This window comes from Ceratotherium simum, chromosome 21 (assembly GCF_057802395.1).
Source record: "Ceratotherium simum simum isolate JZ-2026a chromosome 21, ASM5780239v1, whole genome shotgun sequence".
Classification (NCBI taxonomy): domain Eukaryota; kingdom Metazoa; phylum Chordata; class Mammalia; order Perissodactyla; family Rhinocerotidae; genus Ceratotherium; species Ceratotherium simum.
In genome coordinates this window covers 35,209,330-35,226,440 of record NC_141920.1, presented here as the reverse complement: position 1 = coordinate 35,226,440, position 17,111 = coordinate 35,209,330, and the positions used below count along the sequence as shown (strand labels likewise).

Below are 17,111 nucleotides of genomic sequence, written 5' to 3'. Positions count from 1 at the left end.
GCTCAGTTGTTCTGCTCTAATCTGGGCATATGATTTGTCCCACATGAATTAATGTTCCAAATAATAGACATTGACTCCCAGTGATAACTAATATTTTATATTTTCCTCTGTTTGTCGTGGCAGTGGTGGCTGTGAACAAACATTCTCAAATGTGTTATAATCCCCTCCGTTGTCAATCCTAACATGAGGAACTTTAGTTTTACTTGATGGTTCAGCATCTTATTTATATGTATAAGATTGTTGGATCTGACATTAAACATTTGGAAGCTATTTTATAACTGGTAAATTGTGCCTTCTCAGCTTTGAGGAACCTGTCTCTCTTCCTCATCTTCTGTGATTTTATTTTTATTTTGTAGTTTATTTTTACTTCTAATCTGAAATCTAGGAAACTGGGCAAATCTTGGACAAGCGAGCTTATAAAATACATCTGATAGTGGTTAAGTGTGCTGAGGAATGGTTACTGTAGTGCAATTTAATTCTTTGACTTTAAAACTAGTAAGAGATGAATTCATCAGAAAATGTGGCAAAGTACCTGTGCCCCTCTTCAGAGGAACACCAATGGCAAAGAGAGATTCATCAGCAGGATGTGACTGACAATTGGCAAGAAATGTGCCAGCCACTACCCACCCTACCACCACTGATAAGTTTCTTCCTCCCTTTTTCTATAATGTCCTATTTTTACTAAGGCTGTCAGATATATCCCATTAACTTGGATGAGTCCTTGTGAAAGAAAATATCTACCTCATTGTTCTCAAAGTATAGTCCACAAAACAAAAGCGTCAATATCACTGGGGAGCGTGTTAGAAATGCAGAATCTCAGGTCCACTCCAGACCTACTGGTTCAGAATCCGAATTTTATCAACATCCCCCACGTGATTCCTATGCACATCAAAGCTTGAGAAGCACTGGACGGAGCCTGGAAAGAAAGTTCCTGGTGGTTCCCAGCCAAAGGCATAGTTTAAATCCTCAAAGATGAAACAGTGTTAGATGTAGTATGAATATCATTCTCATCTGAAGACCCTCTAAGATCTTCCGAGAGCCTGCTGATTTCAGGACAACTGCTTGAAATGATCAGGAAGTAAGAAGCAGACTCTAGATAAATGAGAGAGATGTGTACAAAGTAGTTTTCAATTAAAAATTGGGACTGGCAAGCTTAGTGTCTAATCCCTTAAAACTTAAGTCCACAATAGGTTTCCTATCTTCTCTCCTCTACAACCAGATTGGATAAGAAGTAAATGTTTTTATTAAGGCTTAACGTCAAGCAAAACCCTGCCAAAATCTAGAAGCACAATGCATTTCTTAGCCAATAGAGCGGATTCTGCCAGTTCATGCTGTTTTACAAAGCTGTTTACCTGTTCTATCCCTTTAACTGTTCTAGACAATCAGGCATTCTGTCAAGATCCCTGTACAGTGGAGTTTAGGATCTATATCAACCCCAGAGATGGCTCCATTCGTATCTAATTTGAGTTGCTGTAAACTGCAGTAGTTGATTACAAGTTCCATAGTGTAGGAAATTGAGTTAACTTTCTATTGAATGGTGGTTTGGGGACACAGACCTACACTTGATTTTATGCCAGATTTATTGCAGACCCTGGTAGCATTTCCCCACCCTAGGGCATGCAATTTAACTCCAGTAAGAAACTTTATTGTAGGTGGTTTTGAGGACAACTTTTATTATGTTGGACAGAATGCGCCAACCTTTTCCTCTAGCCCACAGCCCATTTTGGCAGGGGAGGGTTAGGGGTGATAGTAGACAATGATATTGATCTCATTTGTTTCAATACTATTGTATTTACAGTTGTATTGCAAATAAAAGAGAAACAAAGAATGTACTGAGAACTTAAAAAATTTTCTTCCAGGTATTATTGTTTGATGGCTGGACTAAGCAGATGCTGACAGCCCCTTAGTTCTACTATGAAGTACCCTCCATGGAAATCTGCAGACAGGTCAGGGGTAGGAGGGGAAAGCATATTTTTGCTGCATCTCTTGGATTATTTGCTGTTGTCTTGTCCCTAGATTTTCAATGGGATGTACACCCTGAGAATGTAGAAATTATCTCCTTTGATATTCTCTCCCTGTATAGGAATTAGCAGGGAGTTCCTTGGCCTAGAGAAGATTCCTCTCTCCTTTAAGAGCTTTCTTCCTTAAGGTAGTGAGCATTTGACACTATGTTTGCAAGAGAAAGGTGAATCGGTGTCTTGAGCATCAAAACCCTTGCAGAGGAAAGCTGAATGTGGAGAAGATTATGAATAATGATGTTACGAAATCCAGGTCCTTGGCAAAATTATGAAAATTTTAAAAGCTACCTGGGACTTCTTTTTCCAAATATTGTTAGGCATTGTCTCACTTCACCATTTACAATTGCGTGGCCTCAGAGTTTACACAGAAAACGTTCACGAGCATCGTCTCAGTGGACTATGAGTGGGCAGGGCAGCAGCTGTGGTTGTAGCTATTTTCCTGATGAAATGTGCCTTATGGATGTCAAGGCTGGACCTGTAGCCCAGGCCTCTGACTCTCAATCCATTTTATCCTGTTGTCTTTCTGAGATATAGCTGTTATCTCCTAGGTTATATACATGGCTTTATCTTTGAGCTTCAATGCCTGATACCTTACTAGTGTCTCTTTTAGTGATAGTGTATGTGTGTGTGATATCTATTTTTCTTATAGCAATGGCATGTGTTACTGTTGCCTCTAAATAAAAAAGAGAAGGAATTGTCAAATATAAACAGTCTGAATATATCTAGAGCCAGCCCTGGTGGTCTACTAATTAAGATTCAGCAGTCTAATTGCCACAGCCCTGGTTTGTTTACTGGTAAGGGAACCACACCACCGGTCTGTTGCTTGTCATACTCTGGCAGCTGCGTGTTGCTGTGATGCTGAAAGCTATGGCACTGGTATTTCAAATACCAGCAGGGTCACCCATAGTGGACAGGTTTCAGTGGAGCTTCCAGACTAAGACAGACTAGGAAGAAGGACCTGGCCACCCACTCCTGAAAAAATTGGCCATGAAAACTCTATAAATAGCAGCAGAGCATTGTCTCATACAGCACCAGAAGGTGAGAGGATGGTGCAAGTAGACCGGGCAGGGTTCCTCTCTGCTGTACACAGGGGCGCTGGGAGTCGGAATTGACTTGACGGCACTGAGAACAAGAAGAATATATCTAGAGCATTAAAAGTTTAGGTGTCTATCCTTGAAGATGTATCTTAGGGATGATAAAAGAGGGGGTGAGTAGAAGTAAGGAAAGTAAGGAAATGGAGTCCTTTCATAGGGGATCAATGTTTACTTGATGGTTAGCCTCCTGACTATGTTAGCCAAGGTTTTTAGACTTGGATCAACATTAGGGACCTTCATCACGGGCAAGAGCCAGGCCTTGCCTTTATAGTAATATCACCTCAGAGGTGATCTCCTTTTTGCCAGGAGTTACAAAAATGCAACGTAGATCAGAGTTTTCCATTACTGCACCATAAATTAAGAAAAGGACTCCATGCAAACTGAGCCTTGTCCTTTATAAAATGAAATCTGACAGTTGCTGCTTTTGAGAGCAGGAGGTCAGAGTTTCATCGTGAAAACTGAATGGGGAGAGAAAACAGACTTCAAAAACATTTGTGCTTTCAAGCACCTACAAGGGAAATTTTGATTAGAATTTTTTAACAGGGTCTGACTATGCTAGGTCATTCATAAAATTTAAAAATTGTAAGTTTTCTCCCCAAAAGAGTGATGTGAGCTAGAAGAGTATATTTTTATCTCTCAGGAAAAGGTGATATTTGAAATATTTAGCAGCCAGTACAGCAAAGGACTTTGACCAATGAGAAAAGATGCTCGGATGCTGGTCTCTAATGCTCTAACAGCATACTGGGTGTCCCCAGCTCTGCCAGGTATTAACCTTTAAATTGCTGAATTGTTGGGGGAGGGGGTCTAGGGGTTCCTTCTGGGGAGAAGAGAGTGATGGCATATTGAAGGGACTCAGGAGGGTGACTTACTTCTGAACCATGGTTATTTACCAATTGGATTTCAGTATTTTAACAAGCAAAATTATCATACCAACTTAGTCTCAGATCTGTCCTTAGTGGAACCAAGCAGATTTGTGATTGTCTCTCTGAATGGTCCTTGAAAAATCCCAGGCTCCCTTACTTCATTCTAACATAAAACTGTGTTGAAAACAATGGATGTAATTCGTCAATAATTTTCCTTTATCAGGGCAAATAATCACAAGTGAATGGGGATCATAGTGATCAGTAATGTGTGTTCCAAAGAGCATGGAGCCTTCTAATTTTTGCACCTGCTCTCACCTGGGAGTAATATCTTAGCCTCGACTCATAATATTTCAGCACAGACCGTGATATTCCCCCTGTATCCAGGAGATTCTCTTGGAGTAAATTCATGAAATCACCAAATATTGAATTATTAAATGCCTACAGCTGGAAACAATGGTAATTTAGAATTTTGGGGGGCCCTGATTCAAAATTTCAGCCCTGTGTGATTTAATCATTGGAAAGTAAATATTGAGCACCAATAACATGAGGAACCATTAGTATCAGAGCTGGTAGACTCAGGACGTGGATGGCATGGACTCACCTTGCTTCCCTCTGGACATGCATACTCAAGTGATTTGGACAAAATGTTTGTAGGGGCTGACACTTCCTGCAAGTTTGATGGTTTAGGTGAAGTAGACATTATTGGTGCGTTGGTTTGTAGCATTTCAACAATCTGTGTGGAAGGTCTGTAGGTATTTCTTATGAATTCAAGGAGATCTTTTTGAGGATTTTCATCCTTGTTGGCAGACCTGCTGCTCGCCCACATGATGCCCTTGTGTGAACTACAACAAGGTGCCTTATCATCTGAGTGGTCCACCTGGCTGGATCCTTTTGAGCAGCCACACTCTGTGCTTATAGTATGCAGCAGGCCTTACCCACTGGTCTCCAAATTTCCATGCCTTCCTAGAGCTGTTGGCATGGTGGCATCCCTTAGGGATGTAGCAAACCTGTTCCCTTGGGAGTCATGGCCCTCAAGAACTGGAGAAGTACTTTTATTCATGCTTGGTACCAGGGCTTCTGGGAGCTCTAGAAAGATTATTGCCTTGGGGGAGTGGTCAGATATACTGGGTTCACATCCCGTTCTGCTGCCCATCTCTGTGTGATCTTCATTAGGCCACATCTTTTTCAGGACATATTTTCTTTGTGGTAAATCGATGGTTAGGGGATTCTGACCCAAGCAATCAATGTCCACTGGTATTCCTTCCAAAGAGCAATGAATGGCCTGGAGCTATTTTCCATATTTACAAATCTTAATGAAAATCAGAAAATGGTCCAGATGTTAATATGTGTTATTACTTAATAAAGTGTGGTTTGTTGGACAATATTTTGCAAGTCATGAGTCCCTATGAGAGAAATTCTCAGAGGAACACTGGGAGGGAACAAATTAGTGACCCATTGACAAGACCATCTCCAGCTCAGATCTTCTTTGTCTGGCCTGTGACTTGAGACAGGGATAAAAAACACCTTCAAAGGCATAGGAAAAGTAACATTTATCCCAAACAAAATCTATTTTATTACCATCTGAATTTAGAGTTTTACTATCAAAAGATAATGCTACTTTTTAAATGTCAACATGTGGTCCAGGACCAGCAGTATCAGAATCACCTGGGAGCTGGATACAAAGGCAAATTCTTGGGCCCCATCTCAGACCCCTTGAGTCAGAACCTCTGGGGGTGTGTTTTCACAATCTGTGTTTTCACAAACGCTCCAGGGGATTTGGCTGTCTGCTAAAGTTTGCGAAGCATGGAAGCTTTTTAACCTCCCAAAGTAGTTTTTTAAGCAGGGTGTCACTGTATTCTCATCATCACCCTATAAGGGTCACTTGGACAACTACTTTTACTCCCATTTGACATATGCTGGGCACGCAGATAAGTTGAATGGCCCTAGGTCGTATAGCCAGTTTTATATATTTATTATTTATCTCTTGGCATGTTTGGTATACGGCATATAAACATTGTATCAGTTTCTCCTCCACTGAAGCTGAGCCCAATTTTACTACCTATTTTTGGAGGAAAGCCTACTACCCATGTTCTTTCAAGTTCTCTAAGATAATTGGTTAGATGGATCTATCTAATTTTTCATTTATTTGCTCATTCTCTGTTATCTTGGTCAAAAGGATGTAACTGCTGTCTACTTGGGATGACTAGCATATCTATTTCATAACATTTTAAAAGACAACATAAATGATAGAATACAGCTTTAACAAAAATTTAAAAGATAAAATTTAAAAAGTTAAAAAGAAATAAAAAATTAAACTCACCCATAATTCTCCCACGTATCATTAACAATTCGTTTGTTTAAGTTCATATACCAACAATCACATTTGTATAAATGTTGAATCACATTATACATGTCATTTTGTAGACTTTTTTGCTTCCTTAATATATCTTGAACATCTTTCTATGTTCATAAATATTCTTTTATAGCTATAATAGTAAGAATTCTCCCTCTCTAGATATATAGATACATATCTATACATCTAGATATATATCTATATGTACATAACTCTATATCTAGAGAGAAACAGAGAGGAACATATATCTATATCTACATTTATCTATTATCTGTCTATCCATAGACATATATATATAGAGAGAGATTTAAGGAATTGGCTCATGCAATTGTGGAGGCTGGCAAGTCCAAAATCTGCAGGGTAAGCTGGCAGGATGGAGACAAGGAAGAGCTGATGTTGCTGTTTGAGTCTGAAGGCAGTCTGCTGACAGAATTCCCTCTTCCTCAGGGAAAGTCAGTCTTTTTCTTAAGGCCTTCAACTGATTGGGTGAGGCCCAGCCACATTATAGGGAATAACCTGGCTTTCTCAAAGCCTACTGATTTAAATGTTAATCTCCTCTAAAAAAATACCTTCACATCAACAACCAGACCTATTTGAGCAAATATTGGGGTACCATGGCCTAGCCAAGTGACACATAAAATTAACTATCACAAAAATATTACCTTTAAGGGGTGTGTACATTTCATTTTATATATAAACTACAGTTTATCCAATCCCCTAAGGTTGGACATTCAGGTTGTTCCCAATTTTTTCATCCTTATCTGTATCACATCTTTGGCTATTTGACTCATTTTTGTTTTCAGGATCAATTCACAGGGTGTAGGAAGGAATGCGTATTTCCAGCTTTTTAAAGACGTGACTTCTTATTGCCAAATTATCCTTGTAGATGTCTTTACCCCTTGAACCACAATCTGAAGGCTTTGCAGTGGGGAAAATGCAAGGCTTGCCTTGATCTTCCTCTTTCTTCCTCAGCCTGCAGGTCACTGGGAACTGGCATGATGCTGAGTACCTGGGCCACCTCCTCAATTGAAGAAGTGGCAGAGGCTGGTCGCGAGGCGCTTCGCTGGCTCCAACTGTACATTTACAAGGACCGTGAGGTCACCGAGCAGCTAGTGCGGCGGGCTGAGCGGATGGGCTATAAGGCCATATTCATAACAGTGGACACCCCTTACCTGGGCAACCGCTTCGATGATGTGCGTAACAGGTTCAAGCTGCCACCCCAACTCAGGTAACAATGGGTCTCTGATTACCTGGGCCCCTGAGATAGTTTTCTAATTCTCTTTGCTCTTAACATGAACCAGCTCCAAAGGCTTTCTCTAGTTTCCAAGTGAGTGCCCTGGGGAATTAGATCTTCATAAAACATTGGTCCCAAAATATGGTTGAACGGGATCTTGTCTAGGATAGATAGGGTCTGGGTTGTAGAGATGGCATCATTGCCGAATATCTACAGATATTTTCTCCAGCACATCACACCCGTTTTGTGGGTGTCACATACTTGAACTATAAAACAGAGACAAGAATTGCTCATATACTTGTGAAAGTCAAATAAATTCATGTACCAGAGTGCATTAAGGGCTTTGGGTAATATGAGTTGCCATATAGATGGGAGATATATAATATAGCCGAGGCAACATTTTTTTCTGATCCTGATACCCTAGCTCTTTGTCTGTTGAACTCAAAGAGCCACCTTTTAGTTTTATTTTTAATTGTATTTGGAATAACTATGGCTAGGAAGATCGAAGAAAGCTAAAAGAGTAGAGGCAAAAGAAGCCACGTGTTTGATCCTTCATCTCCTACTTCTTCTTTCAGCAAAATTCCTCTTTCATTGTGGTTCATCCGTGGATCAAGACTCATTCATTCATTCACTGGTTCATTCATTCATTCACTCACTTACTCATCTTAGCAAAAACCATGTACTTACTCATCTTAGCAAAAACTGTGTATCTAGTAATCTAAAATTGAACTCTGATGCTTTTATCAGGTCATTCCGCCTGTCCATCAGCAGGGAGTTGTTGACTTTGTCCTTGTAATATTTTAGGATTAGAATCATCTTGAGTCAAAGCCAGGAACTCAGTGGAGTTTACTGAGAAAGACCCCAACGTCCCTAAGCTACAGACTTTTTTTCCCCTTTGTTTTTTCCTTTCCTCAGTTCCCATCAAAATCTGCTCTTAGATTTTTCATATCAATATGTGACTGATAGCCTTCAGAGCTATAAGTATTTGAACAGCAATCAAAATCTCAATTTTAATGGAGGACATTTTGATGATGGGATTTCAAAGCATCCATCAGAGTATGTGAAATGATGAGGGATGCCTTCCTTGGATCCTAGACCTCATTTCACATGTTGCTTACCCTGTCTATATATAAAGTCAACCCTTCTAAAAGATTCAAAATCTAAAAGATTCAAAATCAAATCAGCATTCCATAGAAGGACAAGGAGGTTGTGGAAATCCAGGAATTCCATATGCATTATAGTCAGAGTGGGATGTATCTCAAGCACCAGTTAGGTCCATATAGAGTCTTGTATAAGCGTCACATAAGCTATAAGCGTCATATAGCTCTGCTGCGTACGTGCCTATTTCAGTATAAATTATTGTGCATAAAATCTTGCCATTGAGCCTTATGTAAATTAGCTGTGTGAAGTTATCTCTGTGATGGTTCCAGGTAGGTTTAGGATATTATTTCTGTATGTGGTCCCTTCAGTGGCCCAATGACAAAAAAAGAAAGTGCTTTCCTGGACAGACCTGCCAATAAACCTGCTCCATATATCCCAGACACAGGGTTCCCCAAACACCCTGTCTTTCTAAGAAAATAAAAACAAAAACAAAGTCCTTGACATAGGCCTACTTCTTGCCAAATTCATCAGAAAGTAGATGGCTTCAAATTTCCCTAATGTGAAATCTGTATTCACATTATTTCCCTATTATTCCTGATTTTTTAGACTTTCTAAAATAATTAGTCTCCCACTGCTTATGCTTCTGACAGGAAACATTCCTCATTATTTCCCTTTGGCCATTTGAAAAGGAATTTGCTATCTTTTCCTCCTCCTCCTCCTCCTCCTGATACTGCTACTGCTACAATAATAAATAATCCAGGAGGATTTTTTTGCAGCCTAAGAAGAACTTTCTTTCTCTGGATAACAAAGCATGTTTCACAGTGGTATCTACTTAGATGGGGGAGATGACATGGTTAAGTCTGTCTGTCTCTCTCGCTCCTTTGGTGCCAGAGCCACTCAGTCAGGAGCAGGAAGGTTGATTCGCTTCTTCCCCCTTTTCCTTTGCTCCCGGACTCCTGCCCGGATGACGTGAAGGAGCATAAGACAAAGGCCCTTTTCAGCTGTCGATGTGCACAGGAGTGGCCACGGCTCCCCAGCTTGTCACATCTCCCGTCTGAAGATGATCGAATAATGAGCAACACATCCAGGTTACGGGGAACACAGGAAACACCCCATAGCCGGTGCCCCCGGCCCCCAGAGAGCACACTGGCCTTGTTTGTCCTAGTGGAAGACAGGGCGGGCCAGCACCTTCTGGTCAGCTCCTCTGCGGCCCACATTCAGCCATCGAAGGCAGAGCACACTAACGGGAGGCCCAGGCTTCCGCTTGAGGCCGCATACAACCCAAAAGCTCATCTGTTACAGTCTGATAGGAAATCAGGTTTCTTTCCGCAACTGACCTGACTCATAGAAGGTGAAGCCTGGCTTTTCAGAAGTGAGGTTTGGCAGGCAAGGCAGGCAGGAAATCCAGAGGAGAATGAGTCTGTAAAGCAGTGGCTCCTTCCAGCCCCTGCTACTTCCTCTGCCTGGGTCGGGGGGGGGTGGGGGGGTGGGGAGGGTCTTGGCTCTTGGCATCTGGGACCAGCCAGAGTTCAGGAGTTTGGTAGTCTCTGCTTGGTCTATATGCAAAACACATGTATGTGTGCACATTATGAGTGGCAGGGAGGTTCCTGAAACTGAGGGGGAGTAAGGAGAATTCTCATCTGCTCTTGGAAGAAGCAGGGAATGAAACCAGTTCACTAAACTGATTCCTGAGGCTTTGAAGCAGGGGTGTTTTTTTTGTCTGCACCCCATGGAGATGGTTCATTTACCCCCGGTAAAGATTTGGCTCTTGCATATAATGCCAGGGCAGTTGAAAGAGAGGAAAAGTAATTTCCAATCATTGACTAAGATCAGGGTAAATCAGGACACCTACTCTTTCAACAATTTGCCCAGGGACATGCTTTCTTAAGCCCTGAAATGATTTATTAATCACAAAAGCCAAAACAGATCACACTAACACGGATCAGACCACCATTGTCCTCCCAGGTCTCTCACGATAAAAGTGGCCTGTCAAGACCCCCATTACTTCTCTGACCTCAAAACCCTCATCTTCATTCACTCTTCCCAGCTACACTGGCTTCCCTGCTGTTCTCAACATGCCAGACACACTCGCACCTTAGAGCCTCAGCATTGACTGTTCCCTCTGCTGAGAACATTCTTTCCCCAAATGAATGCATGTCTACCTTCCTCACTTCCTTTACATTTTGGCGTCAGGGATGGATCTACATGTCTTTGTATTGGGAAACCAAAATAAACAGTAGAGATCAGAATAGACACAATATCTGTGCGAGTCTTTGAGGGGGAGAGAAAGATTTGCAAAGGAGGACTTGATACATGGCCCAATAGCCTCCAAATTCTTTGGTCAGGAAAACATTCACAATATAACTGTGTTAGACAGAATAATGGCCTCCCAAAGCTGTCCATGTCCTAATCCCTGCAACCTGCAAATATGTTACTTTACATGTCAAAATGGACTTTGCAGATGTGATTAAGTTAAGGACTTTAACTTAATGGGAAGATTATCCTGAATTACCCCAGTAGGCTTAATGTAATTAAAAGCGTCCTTAGAAGAGGAGAGCAGGAGTGTCAGAGTCAGAAAAATGTAGTCAGGGAATGTAGGTGGCCTCTAGAAGCTGGAAAAGGCAAGGAAAGGGATTCTCCCCTAGAGCCTCTGGAAGGAGAACAGCCCTACTGACAACTCTAATTTAGTCCAGTGAGATACATTTTGGACTTTTGACTTCCAGAACTGTAATAGAATAAATTTGTGTCATTTTTAAGCCTCTAAGTTTGTAGTCATTTGTTATAGCAGCAACAGGAAACAAATACAATAACACTGCTCTGCTAATTTCCTCTTCAAGTTAGCTTCTCAATGAGGCGGACTCTGATGACCATATTTAAAATTTCAGGTTAAGCCTCTACCAGCTCACCTCCCTTATTTTGTTCTACTTTGTTTCCTTGTTTTGTATAGCACTTACATTCTAACATGTTCCATAAATCACTTATTGGTTATGTTTTCTCTTTATTTTCTGTCTCCCTTTGCTAGAAGCTCAGGTGGCCAGGTATTTTTGATTTTTTATTTACTGGTATGTCCTAGACATCTAAAACACTGACATATAGTGGGTGCTCAATAAAAAATGTTGAATCAGTCAATAAAAATGTACTCGATCATATGAGATTTACCCAATAAAACATGAGTAGTAAGAAAGTGAATGAAGCTTTGAGCTCAAACTTAAAATCCGTGCCCTGAAGCTTTCTTCTATCTGCCCAGCCACATTGAGGAGGAAATTAGTAGGGCTGTATTGTCAGTGGAACCATTTTCCTAACCACAGAATTAAAGGCCAGTGGCCCACGTACCAATTCCTATACATGCAGGTGTACTTCTTTTTATCGTGCTTTACTTTATTGCACGTCGCAGATATTGCATTTTTTTGCAAGACCCTCCACTAGCAAAATATTATGACTCGCTGAAGGCTCAGATGATGGTTAACATTTTTTAGCAATAAAATATTTTTTAATTAAAGGATGTATATTGTTTTTCAGACATAACGCTATTGCACACTTAATAGACTACAGTGTAGTGTACACATAACTTTTATACGCACTGGGAAACCAAAAAATTCATATGACTCACTTTATCGTGATATTTGCTTTATTGTGGTGGTCTGGAACCAAACCTGCAATATCTCCAAGGTATGCCTGTGTTATGAATCTCTCAATCTCTCTTTCTCTCTCTTATATGTGTTACTATCATGGGCTCTACTGGTTGTTGTTTTATATTTTGTTTCCTATTATGGAGACATGTAGCTTTATGTTTAATGTCACATTATCAATACTTATAATAAATAATATTATATATCTCAATATTATTCATTATTATTAGTGTTACTATTGGTAATTTAATAATGTTTAACTTTCTTTAATAGTTGTTACCATTTTTATGATGCTAACTTACTGAAAGCTAGAATAATTTCTATATTAGATTAAGAAGTATATTTGAGGGCCATTCAAGGCACAATGAATCCCTTACAAAGAAGAAATTCTACCCCTTGCCTTTGGGTTGTTAAATAGATCGAGATTCGGAGAATTCGGTTCTAAGTAATCATGTTATTATTTTGATGTTGCCCTTTTCCGTCCCTATGAAACGGAATACTTTGGTTATCAGAAGCCGCTTTAAGTGTTTTTTTGTGTGTATATGTCATAATTCGAATAAAAATAGCATTCATGGAGATTTCCTTCGGAGCCATTGGTAAAACACTCCATCGTGGGTCTCTGTCAAGATATCTGAAAACTTTTTCTTGGCTTCTGGCTTTGAACAACGTTTTAGAGTAACAACAAGGCTTCATTGTGCACTGAGATTTCTGTAAGGCAACATTCATTCAAGTGTTGATCTGCATTTCACCGTCCAAGAATAACAACAGTTATTTATATAATTTTATCCATGTTTCTGTTTTTTCCTATCCATTTCACCCTTTCACCCCACCCCTGCTGAAACACTGTAGCTTGTTTGGGATGGGGGTGGGGTGCTATGCAGAGTATATACACATCAGATATTTTTCTTTTTTTTTTCCCCTGGTTTTACTATGGGGTAGACAAACTGGACCTTTTTCTTATTAACAATATTGTTTAAAAGTTTGGAATTTAATGCCACTTAATATCATTTCTAAGTAATGGAATAGGTCTCCATAATAAGGATATGTTTATTAACCAGAAGGTTACCTTAATTCAAGTTAAGATGACCACAGAAGACCAGCATCTGTGACAAAATGTACAACCCTGCGTGGTTTGATAAAAAGAGATACCAGAATATTTCAGCTAAAATCCCTATCAAAGCTCAACAAATAGATAGATACCAGTATGACTCTCATGGAGCTAGAATTTTCTATGATCTTTAATGGTCATCTGAGTCCGTGAAACTGTAGGACTAACTGTTCAATCCTCATTGAGAAAACCTTGCCAATGACTTGAATAGAATTATGTGGGATGTGAATGTTCATGTCCTTATAAAATATACCACCCAAGTTGTTGAAAGTACACTAAAATGTAAAAAGCATTAAATTTAGTTTCATATTAAAGGAAGTCTTACGATTCTTTTAAAAAATAATTTTAAAATAGTGTGCTTATGTATTTCTAGATTTAAATAAAAATTGTTATAGTCATGGCTTCAAGCTCCTTTCTATGTTTAGTGACAGTGCAAATAGAAGGGAAGAAAGAGCTATGACTAAGCCAGAGATAAAGATACAGCTGTGCGTTTACCCAAAGAGGAGATTGGTTAGCAGAGTAATTTATAATGTGCAGAAGAGCAAGGTGAATCCAGGTCATTGTCATTCTTCAAAGACAACCTTTCAGAGAAATGAGCTTAACAATTGGATTTGGGGCTGTAGGCAACTAAGTCACATGGATGGTGCCATTGTGTATCCAGATGGCCACCCATCCCACTAGTGATCAGAGGAGCAGGCAGAAAAGACTTTGTCCCTAGTTTGTGGAACTGCCAAAATCTAGTCAGGATATTAGGATACTAGACCAAGAGAAAAGACTTCAGGTATAGAGTGAGCCAGTAGCAGAGCCAGTATACCCCATAAATACTGGGGTATTTATACACCAACATCCTTGACACTTCAAGTCTGCTGTGTGGGTGGTGACTCAGGCTCCACGTGAGTTAGAGAAATACTGGCCTGAGCTGGGTTAACAAGAGTAGACACTGGGGAAGGTAGCAACTCAGTGGGCTTTTGTCTCAGTTTAGGTTCCTCTAGGAGCAGACTGTGAGCCAATGATTTAAGTGCAAGCTGTACCTTTGGAAGGTGAAGGGAATGCTGGCACAGGAATGGGGAAGTGGTGGAAAGGAGGGAAAGCAGCAAAAAATGGGCATGTTATCAAGACAGCTACACCTGTGGGCAGCTGAAGCTTAATGCTTCTAGGAAATTCTAGGAGATCATGTAGAATATATCTCAGAGTTAGTCTGCCTAGGGGTGAGGGAGCTGGAGTATTTATACACCAACATCCTTGACACTTGAAGTCTGCTGTGTGGGTGGTGACTCAGGCTCCAGAAGAAAGAGAAAACCACATGTATTAGGTTCTCCAGAGAATCAGATCTAATAGGAGAGAGAGTGAGAGAGAGATAGAAAGAGAGGCAGAGAGGGAGAGAAAGAAAATTATAGAGGCTGAGAAGTCCCACAATCTGCTGTCTACAAGCTAGAGGCCCAGGAAAGCCAGTGGTTTAGTTCCAGTCCAAACCCAAAGGCCTGAGAACCAGGGGAGCCAACGGTGTAAGTCCCAGTCTGAGTCTGAAGACCTGAACTGGGGGGCCAATAGTATAAGTTCTGGTAAAAATCTAAAGGCTTGAGGGGTCAGCCTGGTGGCATAGTGGTTAAGTTCGCACACTCTGCTTTGGCGGCCCCGGGTTTGCAGATTCGGACCCCGGGCGCGGACCTACACACCACTCATCAAGCCATGCTGTGGCAACATCCCATATACAAAATAGAGGAAGATTGTCACGAGTGTTAGCTCAGGGACAATTTTCCTCAGGCGAAAAAAGAAGATTGGCAACAGATGTTAGCTCATGGCCAATCTTCCTCCCAAAACAAAATCTGAAGGCTTGACAACCGGGAGCTCCAGTGTCTGAGAACAAGAGATGATGAGTGTCCCAGCTCAAGCAGAGAGAACAAATTTGTCCTTCCTCCACGGTTTTGTTCTATTTGGGCCCTCAACAAATTGAATGATGCCCACCCACACTGGTGACAACAATCATCTTTAATCAGTCTACTGATTCAAATGCTAATCTCATCCAGAAACACCCTCACAGACACACCGAGAAACAATGTTTTACCACCTATCTACACATCCCTTAGCCAGTCAAGTTGATGCATAAAATTAACCGTCACACCACAGGCAAAGAAATGAAGGTCTTGATAATTGGAAAGCTCGTGCCCTGGTCGGGATTGTCTCAAAGACTGGGAAGTTTGAGTCAGCAGGCAGAGAGCCTCAGAGAAACAACTAAACAGAGGAGGGAAGAGCCAGAGCTGTCAACTCATTTGCTGGGAGACACTTCCCACTTCTCCCTCAGCCCACCACCACCACTACCCCAATAGTAGGACAGGAAAAAAGTCCACAGCGGCAGCAGACAGAAGATGTTAACACGTGTTAGTGCAGTTCCAACCCTCTCTAGAATTTTCCACAAGGACATTGGAAGGTTTCCTGAATTCAAATGCAATTGCCAGGATACAACTGAGATCTGAGCAAAGAGAAGGTAATTAGGAGTCAAGATACCCAGGTTGGAGCCCAGATGCTGCTTTAGCTAGTTTTATGCTTGGGGGCATCTTGTTCTGCACTTCTGTTTTTATTTCCTATGTAAAATAGGAATCATAGAGTATCAATTTTATTTTCTAAAAGTTTTTAAAAACATTTTGCTAATATTGGTATATAAAAGCCCTTTGTTAATTGTAGTATACCATGCAAATGTTTACGATTATGATTAATATGCATTGCTGGTTGAAAATAGCATTAAATCTATTGTCTATATTCATTAACTGGCTTAAAAAGGTAGAGATATTTGAACTAGGCCATGTATTTTTCCTTGAAATTGATTTATTTATACAAACACAGCCTAAGATGTAAAATAAACTTTAAGTGACCGATTAAGTCCACTAGATTGTCACATTTAGCCTGGAATCCTCCATCAAAACATGGAAAATATGCATGCAACCAACCTAGAGATGGTTGAGGAGTGAACAGCCAATTGATTTGAAAAGGGTAAGTTTTCTTTTTTCATTGAATGAGTCATTGGAGCAACATCTCTAACTTTGAGAAGTTTCTCATATTATGTATTTCTTTATTTCAGAATGAAAAATTTTGAAACCAATGATTTAGCATTTTCTCCTAAGGAAAATTTTGGAGACAACAGTGGACTTGCCACATATGTGGCTAAAGCAATAGACCCATCTATCAGCTGGGAGGACATTAAATGGCTGAGGGGACTGACATCACTGCCAATTGTCGCAAAAGGCATTTTGAGAGGTTTGTTTATTTCTCTACTAGGGCTCATACTTATTTTATGATCCTTTGTGGATATGATCATGATATTTTTAAGGGAAAATAATCAGGAAAAATTAATATGGAAATCAAAGGAGTTATTCTGTCTGTCAATTCTCCCTTTTGTTGTTAGTGAGTAAATATCTCTTCGTTCTTAAGTAATATTCTGAAGGGGAGCAAAACTTTCATGAAGTAAAAAGTTACCCTTTTTAAAGTATTGGGATGTCATTGCCTTATTTTGGAGCTGTCACTGAATCATGAAGCTTAGCACGATCTAGGTAGAAGGTCTTGAGTTCATTGCTTTGGCTGAAAGCTACAACAGTTGCTCTCAGACCAACAAGAAGCCCCAAAGATGATATTACGACAGCCAGACTTGTTTTAAAAGCCTTTTCTATTTTTCTCCCATTCCCTCCAAGTACCAATGACTAGAACTAATTTTTGAGT

At 40.3% G+C, this 17,111-nt stretch overlaps 1 protein-coding gene across 1 annotated transcript in view; it reads left to right on the top strand.

Annotated features, from left to right (window-relative positions):
* Window positions 1-17,111, top strand: part of HAO1 (hydroxyacid oxidase 1) — a 50,968-nt gene that overhangs the window by 16,841 nt on the left and 17,016 nt on the right. Inside the window, exons 3-4 of the mRNA XM_004433767.3 lie at window positions 7,301-7,556; window positions 16,477-16,652. Coding sequence (XP_004433824.1) covers window positions 7,301-7,556; window positions 16,477-16,652 — 432 coding nt within the window. The remainder of the gene's footprint in view (window positions 1-7,300; window positions 7,557-16,476; window positions 16,653-17,111) is intronic.